The sequence below is a fragment of the Spinacia oleracea genome, chromosome 1 (genome assembly GCF_020520425.1).
Source record: "Spinacia oleracea cultivar Varoflay chromosome 1, BTI_SOV_V1, whole genome shotgun sequence".
Lineage (NCBI taxonomy): Eukaryota > Viridiplantae > Streptophyta > Magnoliopsida > Caryophyllales > Amaranthaceae > Spinacia > Spinacia oleracea.
The window spans coordinates 111,575,791-111,591,023 of NC_079487.1; the positions used below are offsets into that span (position 1 = coordinate 111,575,791).

Consider the following 15,233-nt stretch of genomic DNA (forward strand, 5'->3'; position numbering starts at 1 on the left):
ATACTGAGGAATTTTTTTAACGTGACCTTAACTCATATCATCAATCCCACACAAATAACAAGATGCAAAAGATCAAGAATCCTGGAAGACTAAATAAATAATGAAGATCATAATAGTTTAGTACCAATCTAAATGGACATTTGTTTGATTCACCATAACAACTTAAAATTTCTCATGAGGGACCCAGGGGATACTGCTATCCTCCTGGCGTTCTTTGCTGTCCAGCAAAGACATACTGAGCTAAAAAGAACATAAATTATACACTACAAGGGGGAATTACAATTTACAAGTGTGAATGTTGTGACATAATAAAAAAGAATACCTGAACAAATGTGGAGACAGATGGAAGAGGTTTTTCTCCAAATTTATGATGTCTGGCCTGCACACGTTACCAGTTACCAGAGTAGATAAGTCAACAATATGAAAGAAAAAGTTCCCCAAAGTACAGATGTTAGCAGATAGCCTAACTTCAAAGTAAACTAAATTGGTAGTTATGGCAATGTAGCCCCCATAACTATCCTAAAGTAACTTTTTCGGTTTTTCCTCTTTCATCTTGAAGTAAAATCTAACATGAAAAAATTAACTAAAACAGTAAAATTAAAATTTCCCATGAAACCCACTGGCATCCCTACCAAGCGGTCTATGTAGATCACTTCTTTATACGGAGAAGACTATTACTAATTCTTTAGCTTCAAGACCTTTTTTCCTTTTACTTTCCTATATGTATACCATCATTCCTTAACGCTTCTTTGAGGTAGAGGGCCCGTCTTTATGTTATATACTTATACTCACCATTAGGGGCCGTTCGTGTAGGAAATTAATGCCACAAGATAAAACAGATGCAAGAGCAACTCTTAATCCATCAAGTATTCTCATGTCAATTATCCTATTTCTAGTCTACAGTCACATCTCTTGATAATATGAGATCTATGCAACATAAGTCATCTTACAGCGCTATGCTCAGACCGCTAAATACAACAATACCTAGGATGTAAAGGGTTTGTGGGATTCCAGAGAGGTTAACATGTATAGACAGAGTCATAGACTTGTGCCCATACCCCAGGCCGATTGAAGCTTGTGCAGACCTAATTCCGTTTTAGAGTGATGATTCGAGGTGACATAAACAGAAGAAAGCACATTAAGGACAACCAACAAGTGAACTAATCAAGACAACTTGAGTTGTCATCTTTCGCAAAGCACCCTACGTCCCTACCCATATAATAAAATGCATATATGAAGTGATGGAGACCAAAACTTTTTTGTCTGCTCCCCCTGTGATCTTAGTAAAAAAAAAAGTGGGGGGAAGACAGACCATGCAGAGTGAAGAGAACTGTTCAGAGCTTGACACCAAACTTAAGCTAAAAAAGAAAAAATTGACAGAATTTATAACTAAAAAGATTAACAAGTATACCTGAATCAAAATCATAACAATTGCAAAGATAACCTTCATAATCTCGGTCAAGAAGTTGACACTGAATAAAATCAAATTTTCCATCCACCTTGGACATGTAAACCAGAACAAGCTGGCAAGAAAAGAAAATTCACATGTCAATTGTAAGCTTGAAGATGTTCGTACATTCAAATAATGTAAGAGTATGAACTATGAACTGCTAGTTGGACAAGCAGCTTAAATTAAGCAAGTGCAATTAGTCTTCACAACTTAATTCAGTTTAGGGTTACAAATCCATACAATCAGCCCTAATTCATACAAGTTCGATCTCGTCATAAGATTAACAAATTAACATAACTAATTAACAAATTCATACAATTAGCCCTAATTCATACAAGTTTGATCTCATCATAAAATTAACAAATTAACATAATTAATTAACAAATTCATACCATCAGTCCTAATTCATAAAGAGTGCCATGAAATCAAAATCAAGAAAATGGATTGAGAAACTGAATAAAACAAACCTGGGCAAAAAGATTGTAGTTGCTACAACAATCATCGGAAGTAGCAGACGAGAATTGAAGCTGCTTGGAGGAGAGAGAAAAAGATCTGATGTAAAAAGAGGAAGGAGAAATCGAAAAACCAGGTGAAAGGAGGAAGGAGATGATAATGGCAGAGAAAAGATAGGGTTCTCAGTTTCTCACTTCCCAGCGTTCAATCGAAAAGGAAAGAAAAGGAAGGAGGAAAGAGAAGGAGAAAAGAAACACGTGTAAGTAAAATAACCGAGGGTAATATAGTCTGAGCACTATTATTAAGAATAAGACAAAAATAAAATTTAGGCATGAGATGGGGTAGTGTGGGTATTCCACTATTGGGTGAATAGTAAACCAAGTTCAAAGTTTTATAAGTGTTAGGATATAGTCGATAAATCATTATAACATACAATAAGCAAATGTTATTGTTAAAATCACATAGAAACGCTAAAAATCACATAGTACCTCTTTAAACCATAAAGTTACTGTATAACGCATATAGTTACTATTTAAAATCGTGAAGTCACTGATTCAATTCGCGAAGTGAAAATAATATTTCGGCAAAATACGAACGTTAATTTCTCCAAAGCAACACATAATTTCAATTCTAAATAAAATTAGACTTGAAATACTTTAAAAAATAACAAACCAAGATATAATCTCTCAAATTTCTTGCCATGATTTGTAGACGAGCGCAAACGACGAACCTCCTTCTTGATCTACTACTTCCTCCATTTTTTCCTCATCTAATAGATCCAATTATGAGAATTATAAGATGATTACGAACAAACCCTAAAAATTTGGGCCAAAAATCTAAAAAACGTAGAGAGAAAATAGAGGGAGAGATATGAGAGAGAAAATAACATAAGTGCAGATCTAAAATTTTGAAACATAAAAAAATTTAAAATGTATATAAAGTGGACTAGATAAAAATCGCATAGAAACTCTACAAAACATATAGTAACTCTTTAAAACACATCGTTACTGTAATACGCATATAATTACTATTTAAAATTACGAAATAACGGTCACGTGACAGTTACATATGTTATTCAAATAAATTACTCGATTGCCCTGGTCCAAGGTTTATATTAGTATAAAGACAAGTAGGGCGTGTTCGGCGGTAGCGTTTGAGGTAGCGGGTAGCGTTTTGACCTAGTCAAGACGTTACTTGTAAAATTTGTAAGTGTTTGGTAAAGTAGCGATTTAGGTAGCGGTTAGCGATTGAGGTAGCGGTTGGGTAGCTTTTGTCAAACGTTAAAATTAGTAGCGTTTAAGGTAGCGAGTAGCGTTTGACAAATTTATAATAAAGTTTTAAATAATATTCTTATTTTTATTTTTATTTTTATAATATCAACCGCTACTTTTACCGAACACTCATATTAGTTACCGCTACTTTGACAGCTAACCGTTACCCGCTACTATTCACCGCTACTCGCTACTTTAACCGCTACCCGCTACTCAACCGCTACCCGCTACTCAACCGCTAACCGCTACCGCTAATTTTGCCGCTACCGCTAATTTTGCCGAACAGGGCCGTAGTCAAGTATAGAGGGAGTAATTGGAGGCCACCCGAAGATACAAACTTTGACGTGGGGTTTAGCTAATCAAACGCGCCGGATTTAAGCCTCTCAAAATGAACCCTAATTCACACCACGGTTTCGCGTCCGCCACTCTTTCCCTGTATAAATAGTATTCTCTCTCCGCCCTTATCATCTTGTTTGGAAGTTCGTAACGGCTGGTCGATTGCAGATTTCTCATTTCCTCTCTTATCTCTTTCTCTCCGTCCGGAAAACTTTCGCCGATTTCATCCTGCAGATTTGATCTCGATTGATCTATCAATCAATCAATTGTTTTTTAGATTTCTTGGAAATTTTGTTCCCATTTGACGAACTCTCAACCCTTGATCTAGGGATTTGAAATTGGATTTGCTAATTTAACCGTACGATTGAACTTAAATTTCCATTTTTTGGTGGAAATTGCGATACATTAAGGTGTTAGGGTTTCGAATCTTTAATAATCGGAGAAGAAATGGCGGATTCTAAGAGACAAGAATCGATGAACAGCAGCAAAAGTGACGACGATTTCCGACGATTTAACGGCGAAGAAATTGTTGATGCAGAAGATGCTAGTTCGATTGTCGAATCGCCGGACGGAAATTTAACGGTGAATGACGAGAGTAATGGATCAGCGAGTTTGGCCGATCGACTGGGGGAGATATTAGTAGAGGAAGGTAATGGAGACCTGTTGCTTCAACAGAGTGATAGGGAGAGCAATTTTCTGCAGTGGCTTCAAGCTCTAGATGTGCAACACATGGGAGCTTGCCGTGCTGATGAGAGGCTGAAGCCTTTGTTGAAGGCGAATGCTTCTTCTGGTGCTGCTGAGGATCGCCTTCTCTCTCATCTCAGCCAGGTGCTCGTCAAAATATTTGAAATATACACTAGAAGTTGCTCAAATTTATATTCTGATATTCTCTCTCTCTCTTTTTTTTTTAATTGTGGATGAACAGCATTTTGAAACATCTGAAGTTGGGCTGCTTGCGAGGTGTTTGTGTGTCCCGCTTGTTTCGATGCGAGTGGGGAAGGTGGTCAAGCAAGGATCATTGTTGTGCCCGACTTCTGTGAGGTAATTTGATCAATATACTTAAACCCTAGGTGTTATCTATTTGATACATTGTACGGAGTATGAGATTAAATTAGAAGGCTTGGGAAAATGTGGAAAATGTTGTATTTGGGTTATGTTGTTTGTTATAATATCTTGTTGCTGGTTGAAGTTGGGATTTGGATTGATTAGAAAACAATAGTAATGTTTTTGGTACTTCTTGTTAATTTGAGATCATCTAAGGTTTTACATATATAATATCTATGCCTCCGCTGGCTGGGATATGGATTACATGTTTACATTAGATTATATGCTTTGGCTTAATGATCCGCGTGAATCTTGGTAAATGGTAATGTATGCTGATTGTTTTGTAGGCTGCTAGAATTATTTGGGACATATGTTAATTCCAAAAGTGTTATTTTATGAATTAGGTTGTTGAGTTTGAATGGGTATGTGACCTGCGGAGTATGATGAGTAAATTTTGTAATCAATTTGTTGTTTTTGTTCTTTATATGGTTTTTGTTTGGACGCATGTACAAAATTTCATGGTTTTTTCAGGATATTCTGAGGTTTTCATGGGATCAACGTGTTGGAAATACATCATGTTAGGATATCAACTCAGGTGGAGTGTGTTTCTGATAGTATTTCTACTTGCTTTTTAAGATAATAGGATGTGTTATTACAGTGGTGTAGCTCATTGCTGGTTTTGATTTTTACTTGATTAGTTGGGCAAATGTATTGGTTGTTACTTTAGGTTGATAAAAAAAATTACAATATATTGGTTGAAACTTTAGGTTGATTGAAGTATCAGAGTTGGTTATTAGTATTTTTGCTTTTATTATTCCTTCTTTTTGTTATATCACATGGTATACGGGGTAGACGATTGACTTTAATATAACTAAACGTCTTAGGTATTGTGTTTGACTGTTTGTATGAAGTAAAACCGACCTCCTTGTACTTACAGGGGTAATGCATATATGACTTCCCCTATCCTTCCTACACGGGACCCTCATTTGTGTTATTGGGTAAAATAACTGTGATTTGACAGAATTTTGGCCAATTGGTTGGTGTGTGTGTGAGCTGAGATGTATTACATATAGCTGTGGAATCTAAGTAGGGATACAGGTCCTGTATTTTATTGATGATGACAATGTTCATCCTTCAAAATGAAAATGTCTTTTCGCTTGTAGGTAAATTGGGCGTATCTATAGTGATCTCTGAATTAAGAAGAAATGAAGGTAGTTTCATACCCTAACATTATATATAATCTGCTCAATATTAGGACTGTTCTCTTGTTTTTTTTTTTTATTATCTTAAGATCCTTGGCTTTGTCATATTTGAAAACGTTTTTAGTATTATCTAATATGCTTGTATTATTCTAAACCTGTAGTTGGTGTTACAAACTTAAGCGTTTATATTGGTATCCTTTCTTATAGTTAATTCGCTGTGATATTGAGGATATTTTTAATGATTTCAGTGTTAATATATTTGCATATCTTTTACTCTGTATCTTCTGGTGGTTTTTTATTCTATATTCATTTTGATTAGATTGAATCTGTCATCTGACAAATTTTTATTTTTCAAAAGTTCTACGTAGCACTTATCAATTTTTATTTTCTTTTAACTTCTGGAGAAGGTTAAATTTTATCGGAGGATGTTACCTGTAGGTACTAAATATAATATAATATAATGTTTAGCCTGGAGATTCTGTGTGTCTGTGGACTCTTGAGATTTGTCAATGCTGCTTTAAAAAACATCGATTTTGAATCATCCCTGCATTTATATTTTAAGAACATATTGTAGTAAGGATATTTCCCTTGACCGTTGTAGTAAGCCTGATATGGCCATTTTGTAGTAATAACAAAGTAGCTCCTGCTCTGTTACTTGTTTGGTGAACTCATTATGCTAACTTGATTGATATTTGATACATGCCTGAGATAACAGCACAATATGCGAGGCATTTGTAGTCTACTGGGGATTTCATTTAAAATAGGGGAAAAACAGCAGCTAAGTAGCAGTAGTAGTTGTTGGGTGAATTAATGTGGTTTCTGTTAATTCTCTTGTTTCTTGAGGGTACTATATTCAGTCTAATAGATAGCTCGTTCACGTAGCACATTCTGTTCTGAGTAGCTGCAATATTGGTTGTCTTGTCTCTTACTTGGGTTGTATCTGTTAGATGTAAAATGTTTTGGTTTCTTAAAGTCAATGTTTTATTTGTCGCAGGGGAAATTTGAACCTTACTCTTCTTCCATCATCTGATTTGCGCATCTCATTTGCGGGGGATAATGGACAAACTGAAAGACTGGCAACATTAAGTGATACTTCTGAGGGTTCTGATGTGATAGTTAAGGAAATACCCGCAGATCAGTCTGGTCGATCATTTGTAATGAAGCTTCTTGATGGAGAGCCTTTTTACTTTTGGTGCTCTGAGAAGTCAAAACTACTTGGTAGTGACTTGCTTTTGAAGGTATTTTTCCTTGTTGAATATGCTTTCTCTAGTACAGTGTTTGTGCAGTAATTATTTATATGAAAATGATAAAGAGTAAATGCTGTGAACATGCATATGCTAATGCAATATGGTTTTTCATTTTGGTGATGCACCAGATGAAGGATTTGCTAAAGAGTAAACCAACATTACCTGAATTAACAGGTATCAGTGAATCACGCCTTGAGTGCTTTGCAACTCATATACGCTCCTATTTTGCTGGCCCAAACACTTTTCACGATTCTTCCACGGCTTCGTCTGCTCTGTGGGCTGACAGAAGAGAAGATAATCATGAAGTAGGACAGAATTCTCAGTCTTCATCAACTGCTGTGAGGCCTCTCCGTACCAGACAGTGTAGTGGTCAAACAATGAAAGTGCAAGGAAGCCTGAGTCCACGGTCCAGTTCATTCAAAGAAGGGCAGCCAAAGATTCTGACAACCTTGAGGAGTACCTCAAGAGAGAAATTAAGGCGACGTGGAGACCTCCATCTTCCTGTTGTTGGCAGTTCATTCATGAATGAAGCAGTTCTAAACCTATCTGACCAGGGAAAGCCTTCAGAAGCTGTAGCGACCAGCACAGTTTCTCCATTGAGCTTTCTGGAATCACTTGGGAATTGCAGTCTTCCTGAGTCTCCAAGCTCAACAACTCGTATCCCTCCAATTGGCACTCTTTTGTCCCCCTACTACTGCTGGTGTCCCCCCTGCACTTCTCCATCTGCGGCCTCAATTGCAAAACTCCCGACCTCATTTGCCGAACCATTCTCACTACCACCACTCTCCACCCTTTTACAACCCACAGTAACCCACAGCATGCTCCCACAAATTCCGCCACTTGACTTGGCAAATGTGCCTTCTCTTGAATTCCCTACCTTCTTGTCTGATCCTTTGTCACGGCTTTCCTTTACCACACAAAGCACACAGTTCCCAACCTTTACACCTCTAATGTGTGACCCAATTGTGCACATTCCTGTTTTAGATGTTTGCTCTTCCGGGCAAGGGTACTTGGTGAGTGCAGGGCCTGGTATTGCAACCAGCATTCCACCATTATATCCAAAAATGATGGGTCCACTGATTTCTGAGAGTGAATCAATGGTGGACAAAGGTGCAAGGGAGACCTTGAGGCTGTTGCTTGGAGGGTCAAGCAGCCAACCCTCTGCCTCTTTGATGGGGGTTTTGAATGATAAGGACAACCAAGGTTATATAGTTACTGGAAGCAGAGGTCTCTACAGTGGGATCAGCGATGTTAATGCCATTGTTAACAGCTTTGCAGCGGTGGGATTAACGTCAGTTTCTGAAAGGTCGGCAAGAGCTGTCAGCTTAAAGAATTGTAGTAATACCAATGTTACAGGTGCTCTTGAGCATACTTTTAGCAGTATAGATCTCCAGGATTCTGCATTCATGTCTAGCGAGGAGGAAAAGGATTGATTTGACACAAGGGTGGTCCGTTTTGCTTGTTTCTCTTGTATTCCTGTTTTTTGGGCCTAGAATGGTCAAAATGTGTAGATATAACTAGCTTCTAGGTTTTGGCTCTCTGAAATGTAATTATGCCCCTTGTTCAACCTATTTTGTTGGCAAACATTGATGTGAATGAATGTAAATGATTTCCTACGTCACATTGGTGTTTCTTCTGTTGGTATCTATTTGTTGTCCAAATAGAGCATTTTTTTTTTTGTTTTAAAACGAGGAAGTATTTATCTTGTGCTAACCACTTGAGTAATTTGGTATTAGGCTTTTGGTCTAGAGTTTCATCATTTTATTCTTTCTTTTGGCTAAAGATTTATTCTTTCTTTCATTTTACTCTTGTGGACAATTCTGCGCGCTATAGGATCCTGCTAACACACACCGGTGCCGCACCCAGTGTTAAGGTTTTTGCACCGGGCAGCCGCACCAGTGGCCATCAGAATAATGGTAAGGAGCAAGCGAACCGCAACACATTTCTACTTGTTTTAATCTTTGGCTCTTTGCCATCCAATATCGACTCTTTTGTTGGGGGGAATGCTTGTATTTCTACTTTGATGGGGTGCTAAATATTTCTAAAATTGTTACGGAGTATGATGTTTCCTAATTAAGGTGTTTGACTGGTGGCACGACACATGGACCGTGCTATGTATGGGCAAGCCTCATTTGAGAGGCAACTAATTTTCTTAGGAACGTGAAATTGTGTCCGATAGGTTTGAAGTTCTATTTCGCCCGCCCAGATTTGTTACCACTTGAGTACACAGTATTGGGTCCAAGCCCAAGGACGTTTTGTCGTTTGTTTTGGGCCAAACAAATATTGTAGCCTGTTTATTTCTACTTCCGTGCAAAGTGCAAACAAAGAAAGCTACGGTGTAGTTTTCTAAGAAGTGAAGTTGTGAACAACAGGTGGCAGGTTCGATTTCCCGCCTTAATTTATTATTTATATTGTCATTTATTTAATTTATTATTTATATTGTCATTTGGTCTATGTAAATAAACTTGATGGAAATAAAATCTTACGTATTTTAGTTTACCATTAGTCGACTCTTGTACTCCGTAATATGGATTTAAGGGCTTCATCTATCGGAGGCCCAACACAAGACAAAAGCACTAACAATATCTTTGGCAATTGACATTATACTATTTACTCGGTATGTCATATGAGGTAGAGCCGTAGAGTTGCATTCCGTAGCAATCAACTTCGTTTCTAAATAGAGCTACCTTTGGCCTTTGCATGTGATATGGCTCAGCTCTCTTGAAGTTTTCCTCAAGATCCAAATCGAGTACGGAGTAATAAAGGAATTAATGTGTGCTGCTTTGATTTGTTGTTGTTTACCACGTTTTTGGGGTTACCACGGGCTACTAATGCCTACTGATGTGGTGCGGGTGTCAAAATGGCGGGGCGAGGGGGGGGGGGGGGGAATGGGTTTACTAAGAGCTCTTTGATCACTCATCTTTGTGATCGTCATTGTAAGGCTGATGCTCAAGTAGTCACACAACACTCTCTAACGACCAACTTGACTACTTTTACTGAGGCTGGGTTGACCTTCCGTCGTATGGGGATTTAGCTTTGTGGGGATTATTTAAATACGCATTCTCTCCGTTCTAAATGTCGTCATGGTCAAGGTTCTGATTTTGTGGCCCTACCTGATGTTGGGGATGGTGTTGTTCGGTTTGTGCTCTATGGTTTTTCTAAACCGCAACTCAATTTTGATGTACCCAGTCATGTGAATACTGTAGTGCCAGAACATGATTGTGGTTTTCTCGTCACTCTCCTTGACAGACTTCTTTCTAAACGTCTTTGCATTGTGAAATCCATCCCTCCTAAATGTCGATTGGTGTCAGTTTGATTGCATTTCTCGTGCCATTCTTAGATGGAGGGATCCTAGAGATAATCTTTGTTTGGTGTTGGATCGCTTGTTTGAGGCGACCCCTTCCTCTAGTTGTGTGAAGAAATCAAAAATCCCTAAATAAGTTAACATTTGTAAATGCAAACGAAAGTTGGGAGATGGGCACTTTAACGCTGCTATTAAGGTGCTTACATCATCTGGTGTTTCTCCATCTAATCCCGACACTCTCCGTGATCTGGAAGCCAAACACCCATATGCCCCCTCTCCGGTTTTGCCTTCTTCTCCATTTGGCGGGGATGCACTTTTTGTCTATAAAGATCTGGTGCCGAATAGGATCCAAAGCTTCCTAAAGGGACTTTCTGCGGTCGCGATGGGCTTAGAGCACAACATTTTATGGATATTCTGGGAGGGGATGCTTCTGCGGTTTCCGATGATTTGTTAGGTTCCATCACTGGGGTTGTCAACCTATTCCTTGGTGGGAAGTGTCCAAGCTAGCTTGGAGATTTTATTGCTAGTGCCCATTTGACTCCCTTGGTCAAGCCGGGTGGTGGTATCCGTCCTATTGTTGTTAGCACTGTGTAGAGGAGGCTTGTTTCTAAGGTTGCTTCTTCTTCTGTTGGAAATTCTATGAATATCTATTTGCAGGATTTTTTGTTTGACATAGGCGTTCCTGGTGGCTGTGAGGTTGTTCTGCATTCTGTGAGCAGGCTCATTGAGTTTAAGGGTAATGAGGTTGGGCTTTCTACTCTTTTGGTGGATTTTAAGAATGCTTTCAACCTTGTCGATGGGAGTGTCCTGCTTTAGGAAACTAGGTTGCGGTTCCCTTCCATTGCTCCATGGGTTGAATTCTGCTCTTCTCAGCCTGATTGGCTTTATTATGATGACTTTATCCTTTGGTCTTGCCAAGGGGTTTAACAAGGTGATCCTTTGGGTCCTTTGTTGTTCTCCCTAGCTCTGCATCCTTTGGTTTAGTCCATTAATCATTCTTGTGAGCTTGCCCATCAGTTTTGGTATCTCGATGATGGTACCATTGTTGGAGATACCCTTATGGTTGCCAAGGCACTTGACATCATCAAGACTGATGGACCGGCTCGTGGTCTGTTCTTGAATGTGGACAAGACTGAGCTCTTTTGGCGTGTGGAAGATCCTAGAGGTAGGGTGGAGGGTGTTTTTCCAATAAATATCTCTCGCCCGCGTAATGGTGTCAAACTTCTTGGTGGTTCAGTTAGTGTGGTTGTAGGCTTCTGTAGGGATTTGGCTTTGAGAAGGGTCTGTAAAACCATCGCCTTAATGGAGGCAGTGAATAGACTCAATGATCCCCAATGTGAGCTCCTTCTTTTTCGCAATGTGTTGGGGTTGCGAAATTGTCCTAGGCTTTGAGAACTTGCTCCACTTTGTCTTTCTTGGATGTCCAAGTTTAGTTTGATATGGCGTTACGTACCTAATTGGGGAATATTGTTACTGCTTCAGGGCCGGGGTTCGGTGACTGGCAATGGCTGCTCGCTACTCTCCCAATCAAGTTGGGCGGTCTTGGCATCCTTTCTACAAGGGATGTAATATGTTATGTTTTTCTTGCTTCTCGCTTACATACAAGCACACTGCAGGCCAAGCTTATGTCGAAGACAAATATTGTCTCCTCTATCTCTTCTTTTCAGCATGCTCTTGATGATTTCAATGATTTTTGCAACGTTAATGCTCTCTCTTTCACCACTTGCTCTTCTGCCCCCCAGATAATGAAAACTCTGGCACAGTGTTACTTTGGTGTCATTGATAAAAACCTCGTTTCTAGATACACGTTAAGCCCAAGACATGTTGTTGTTCTCAGTAGTATTCGTTCTCCGCATGCACAAGATTTTCTTTTCACCATACCTATTAATGGCTTGGGGCAGATGATGAACCATCGTCAATTCCGCTATGTGTTGTGCTATAGGCTCACGGTAACTTTGTTCTCGGAAGGTAGTGTCTACCCGAGTTGCAATGCTCCTAAGATGGACCAATGGGGAAATCATGTTATCCACTCTAGTGAAGTGGGTGTGAAGTTCAGGCATAATTTGGTGGGTGATGTTCTTGTTGATATTTGTTCCAAAGTCGGGATTGTGGCGCGCAAGGAGGTGTTAGGTTATGATACATATGACAATTCATAAATCATGCGGAAAAACCATAAACCCAGGAAAACATATTATTTACACATAATCATTTAGCATAGTTTAGATGCATACTCTTTGTTGCGTGCCTTCCCTAGCTGCGCCCGAACCGAACAAGAACAAGTCTTTAGGACTCCAAGTGTCGTCCCTCCGTAGATAGTCCACAGCACGTCCGAATCCGCAATATTTCCAATTCCGGCAATATTTCCATTTCCAATAATATTTTCCGATACGTACCATGTTTCCGTTTCCGGCAACATCTACGACTTGGATAATATTTATATTTCCGATACGATCCATATTTCCGTTTCCGGCAATATCATCGTTTCCGGAGTATTCATTTCTTGCCTGTGACGATCTCAGCTCCCACTGAAACCAAGATCCGTCGATTCCGAATATCCATAGATGGAGTATTTAATGCCATTAAATACTTGATCCGTTTACGTACTATTTGTGTGACCCTACGGGTTCAGTCAAGAGTAAGTTGTGGATTAATATCATTAATTCCACTTGAACTGAAGCGGCCTCTAGCTAGGCATTCAGCTCACTTGATCTCACTGAATTATTAACTTGTTAATTAATACTGAACCGCATTTATTAGACTTAACATTGAATGCATACTTGGACCAAGGGCATTATTTCCTTCAGGAGGCTCGAATGGGTTTCCTCTCAGAGGCTGGTAAGGATCTTAGACCTGCTGACCTTTTACTATTTAATTGGTTCTAGGATAAATATGCATGTTTGGATGTGACTAGTATCTCTCCTAGGGATGTCAATGGGGCGGGGCGGATGCGGATGAAGGTTCCTCCATCCTCATCCCCACCTAAAATTTACATCTCCAACCCCGCCCCATCACCCTTGGCTGGTGAAAAATTCATCCTCATCCCCGCCCTAACGGGTGTAAATAAAAATCCACCCCCCCCCCCCCCCCCCACCACCTAACTGGGTATCCATCCCCGATTTATCCCCGCCCCATACCCACGCTAATACCCGCCTAATTTTCTTATTTAGCAAACATTTTTCATATATATGGAGTAATGAAAGTTAAATTTAGAAAAAAATACCTTATGACTAAAGTAACATATATAATCGAAAAAATTACTCGTCGTAACAAAAAAAATCCAAACAAAAAACTTAAAAATCTCACCTAAATTTATATTATCACCTAAACATGCAAATAAATCCAAACTCACGCCATCACCCATCAAGCCAGCAGATAGGTGATCTACCCAAGTTCAGTGAAGAACTTTAAACAACCCTGTTTTATTGCTTCTTAGGCAATAATTACTTTTACTTCAACTGTATAGGTTGCTAGTGATGCTTTGTTTGGATTTACCTATCCAAGCAGTTCATAGATATGTGGAAGACTCTCCAACTATATCTTAGAACATAGAAATTATTATTTTAATTTCCCACGCAACAACTCATGGTCTCCAACCCATGTTGCCATTTTCAAAACACGATGCTCTATAGCTCGTCCTTATCAATGGTTAACTCCAAAGGGTCTTGCTTGATCCTTTGCCAGTGTTTATGCGTGTAGCATCAATATTTAGCATATCTTTATTTCCTTGAATCAAGAACTATTCCTATGTACCATTTCAAGTACCATAAGTATTCTTGATCTCAATCTAGTTGATCTTCACTTAGATCAATAGAGATTGGTATATGTTCGTCATGCCTAAAGTCATACGATACGTTTTTGGCGATCCTCATATTATATCATACATGATAAATTCTTTTGCAGAATATTTCCTAATTGAATTCTATTCATGTAACTTTAGCTTATCTAGTTTCAGTAGATACTAAATTCAGCTAAATTCTTTGACATATAATATAGGTTAAGAATCTCATTTAGACTCTTTGATGTTTAACTTAGTAAATGCTTATACATAGTTCAAACATCCTTTACTTAGATTTATTCACATGGGTCGAATATCTCCAATAGAGACTTTCGTGTTTGATTTAGTAAATGCCATTACTTAATCCAAAACAATATCATAAGATCTTTGTAAATAGATCTTAATACCCAGTATGTACTAAGTTTCGCCATGGTCCATCATTGATGAATTATTTCAAATCTAAGTCATTAGCATTTAAATGTTATTTCACAATAGAGAGATATGTGTGTAATACACATAGGACCAATTAAGTTTTAAGTACTCCCACTAAACTTCTTATATATCTATAAGAATCATGTACATTTTATGAAACTAAAATACTTATTAGCTTCACTAAAATACAATTTCAATTCCCAATTGCTTGCTTAAATCTGTACTTAGATTTTATAAGCTAGCTTTCCTTTTCAAGCATTTATTTGGATCCACAAATCCTATGACATACCATGTACATAGTTTCTTCCAACATTTGATTGAGGAATACGTTTTGTCATCCAATTGCTATATGTACCAATATGCAATCATTGCTTGAATTATAGACTTGAGCATCACGATTATGCATGAGGTTTCAACACAATCCACACCGTGAATTTGCTTGTAACCTTTTAGCAACTAATCTAGCTTTGTGTTGTGAACACAATTTCATGTTTGATGGTTTTTATCCTTAAAACGAACTTGCAACCAATAGGTGTGAAACTATTCTTGCAAATCAACAAAATTTCAATTTTGTCATCAAAACATTGAGTATGTTTTATGGCCTTTAACCAATTAAACATATAGTCTATATATGGCCTCTAACCATTTTAGGGAATCTATATTTCGTCATAGCTTTCTTACAAGTCACAAACTCATTAATCTATATGATAATAGTTTGA

General features: G+C 38.4%; 1 protein-coding gene across 1 annotated transcript; it reads left to right on the forward strand.

Moving 5' to 3' along the window:
- The first annotated feature begins 3,544 nt into the window (after positions 1 to 3,544).
- On the forward strand, positions 3,545 to 8,624 carry LOC110777550 (uncharacterized). Its single transcript, XM_021982152.2, has 4 exons — positions 3,545 to 4,338; positions 4,436 to 4,551; positions 6,751 to 6,994; positions 7,132 to 8,624. The coding sequence occupies exons 1-4, from the start codon at positions 3,958 to 3,960 to the stop codon at positions 8,434 to 8,436; spliced, it is 2,046 nt and encodes a 681-aa protein (XP_021837844.2). The 5' UTR covers positions 3,545 to 3,957; the 3' UTR covers positions 8,437 to 8,624.
- The last annotated feature ends 6,609 nt before the right edge of the window (positions 8,625 to 15,233 follow it).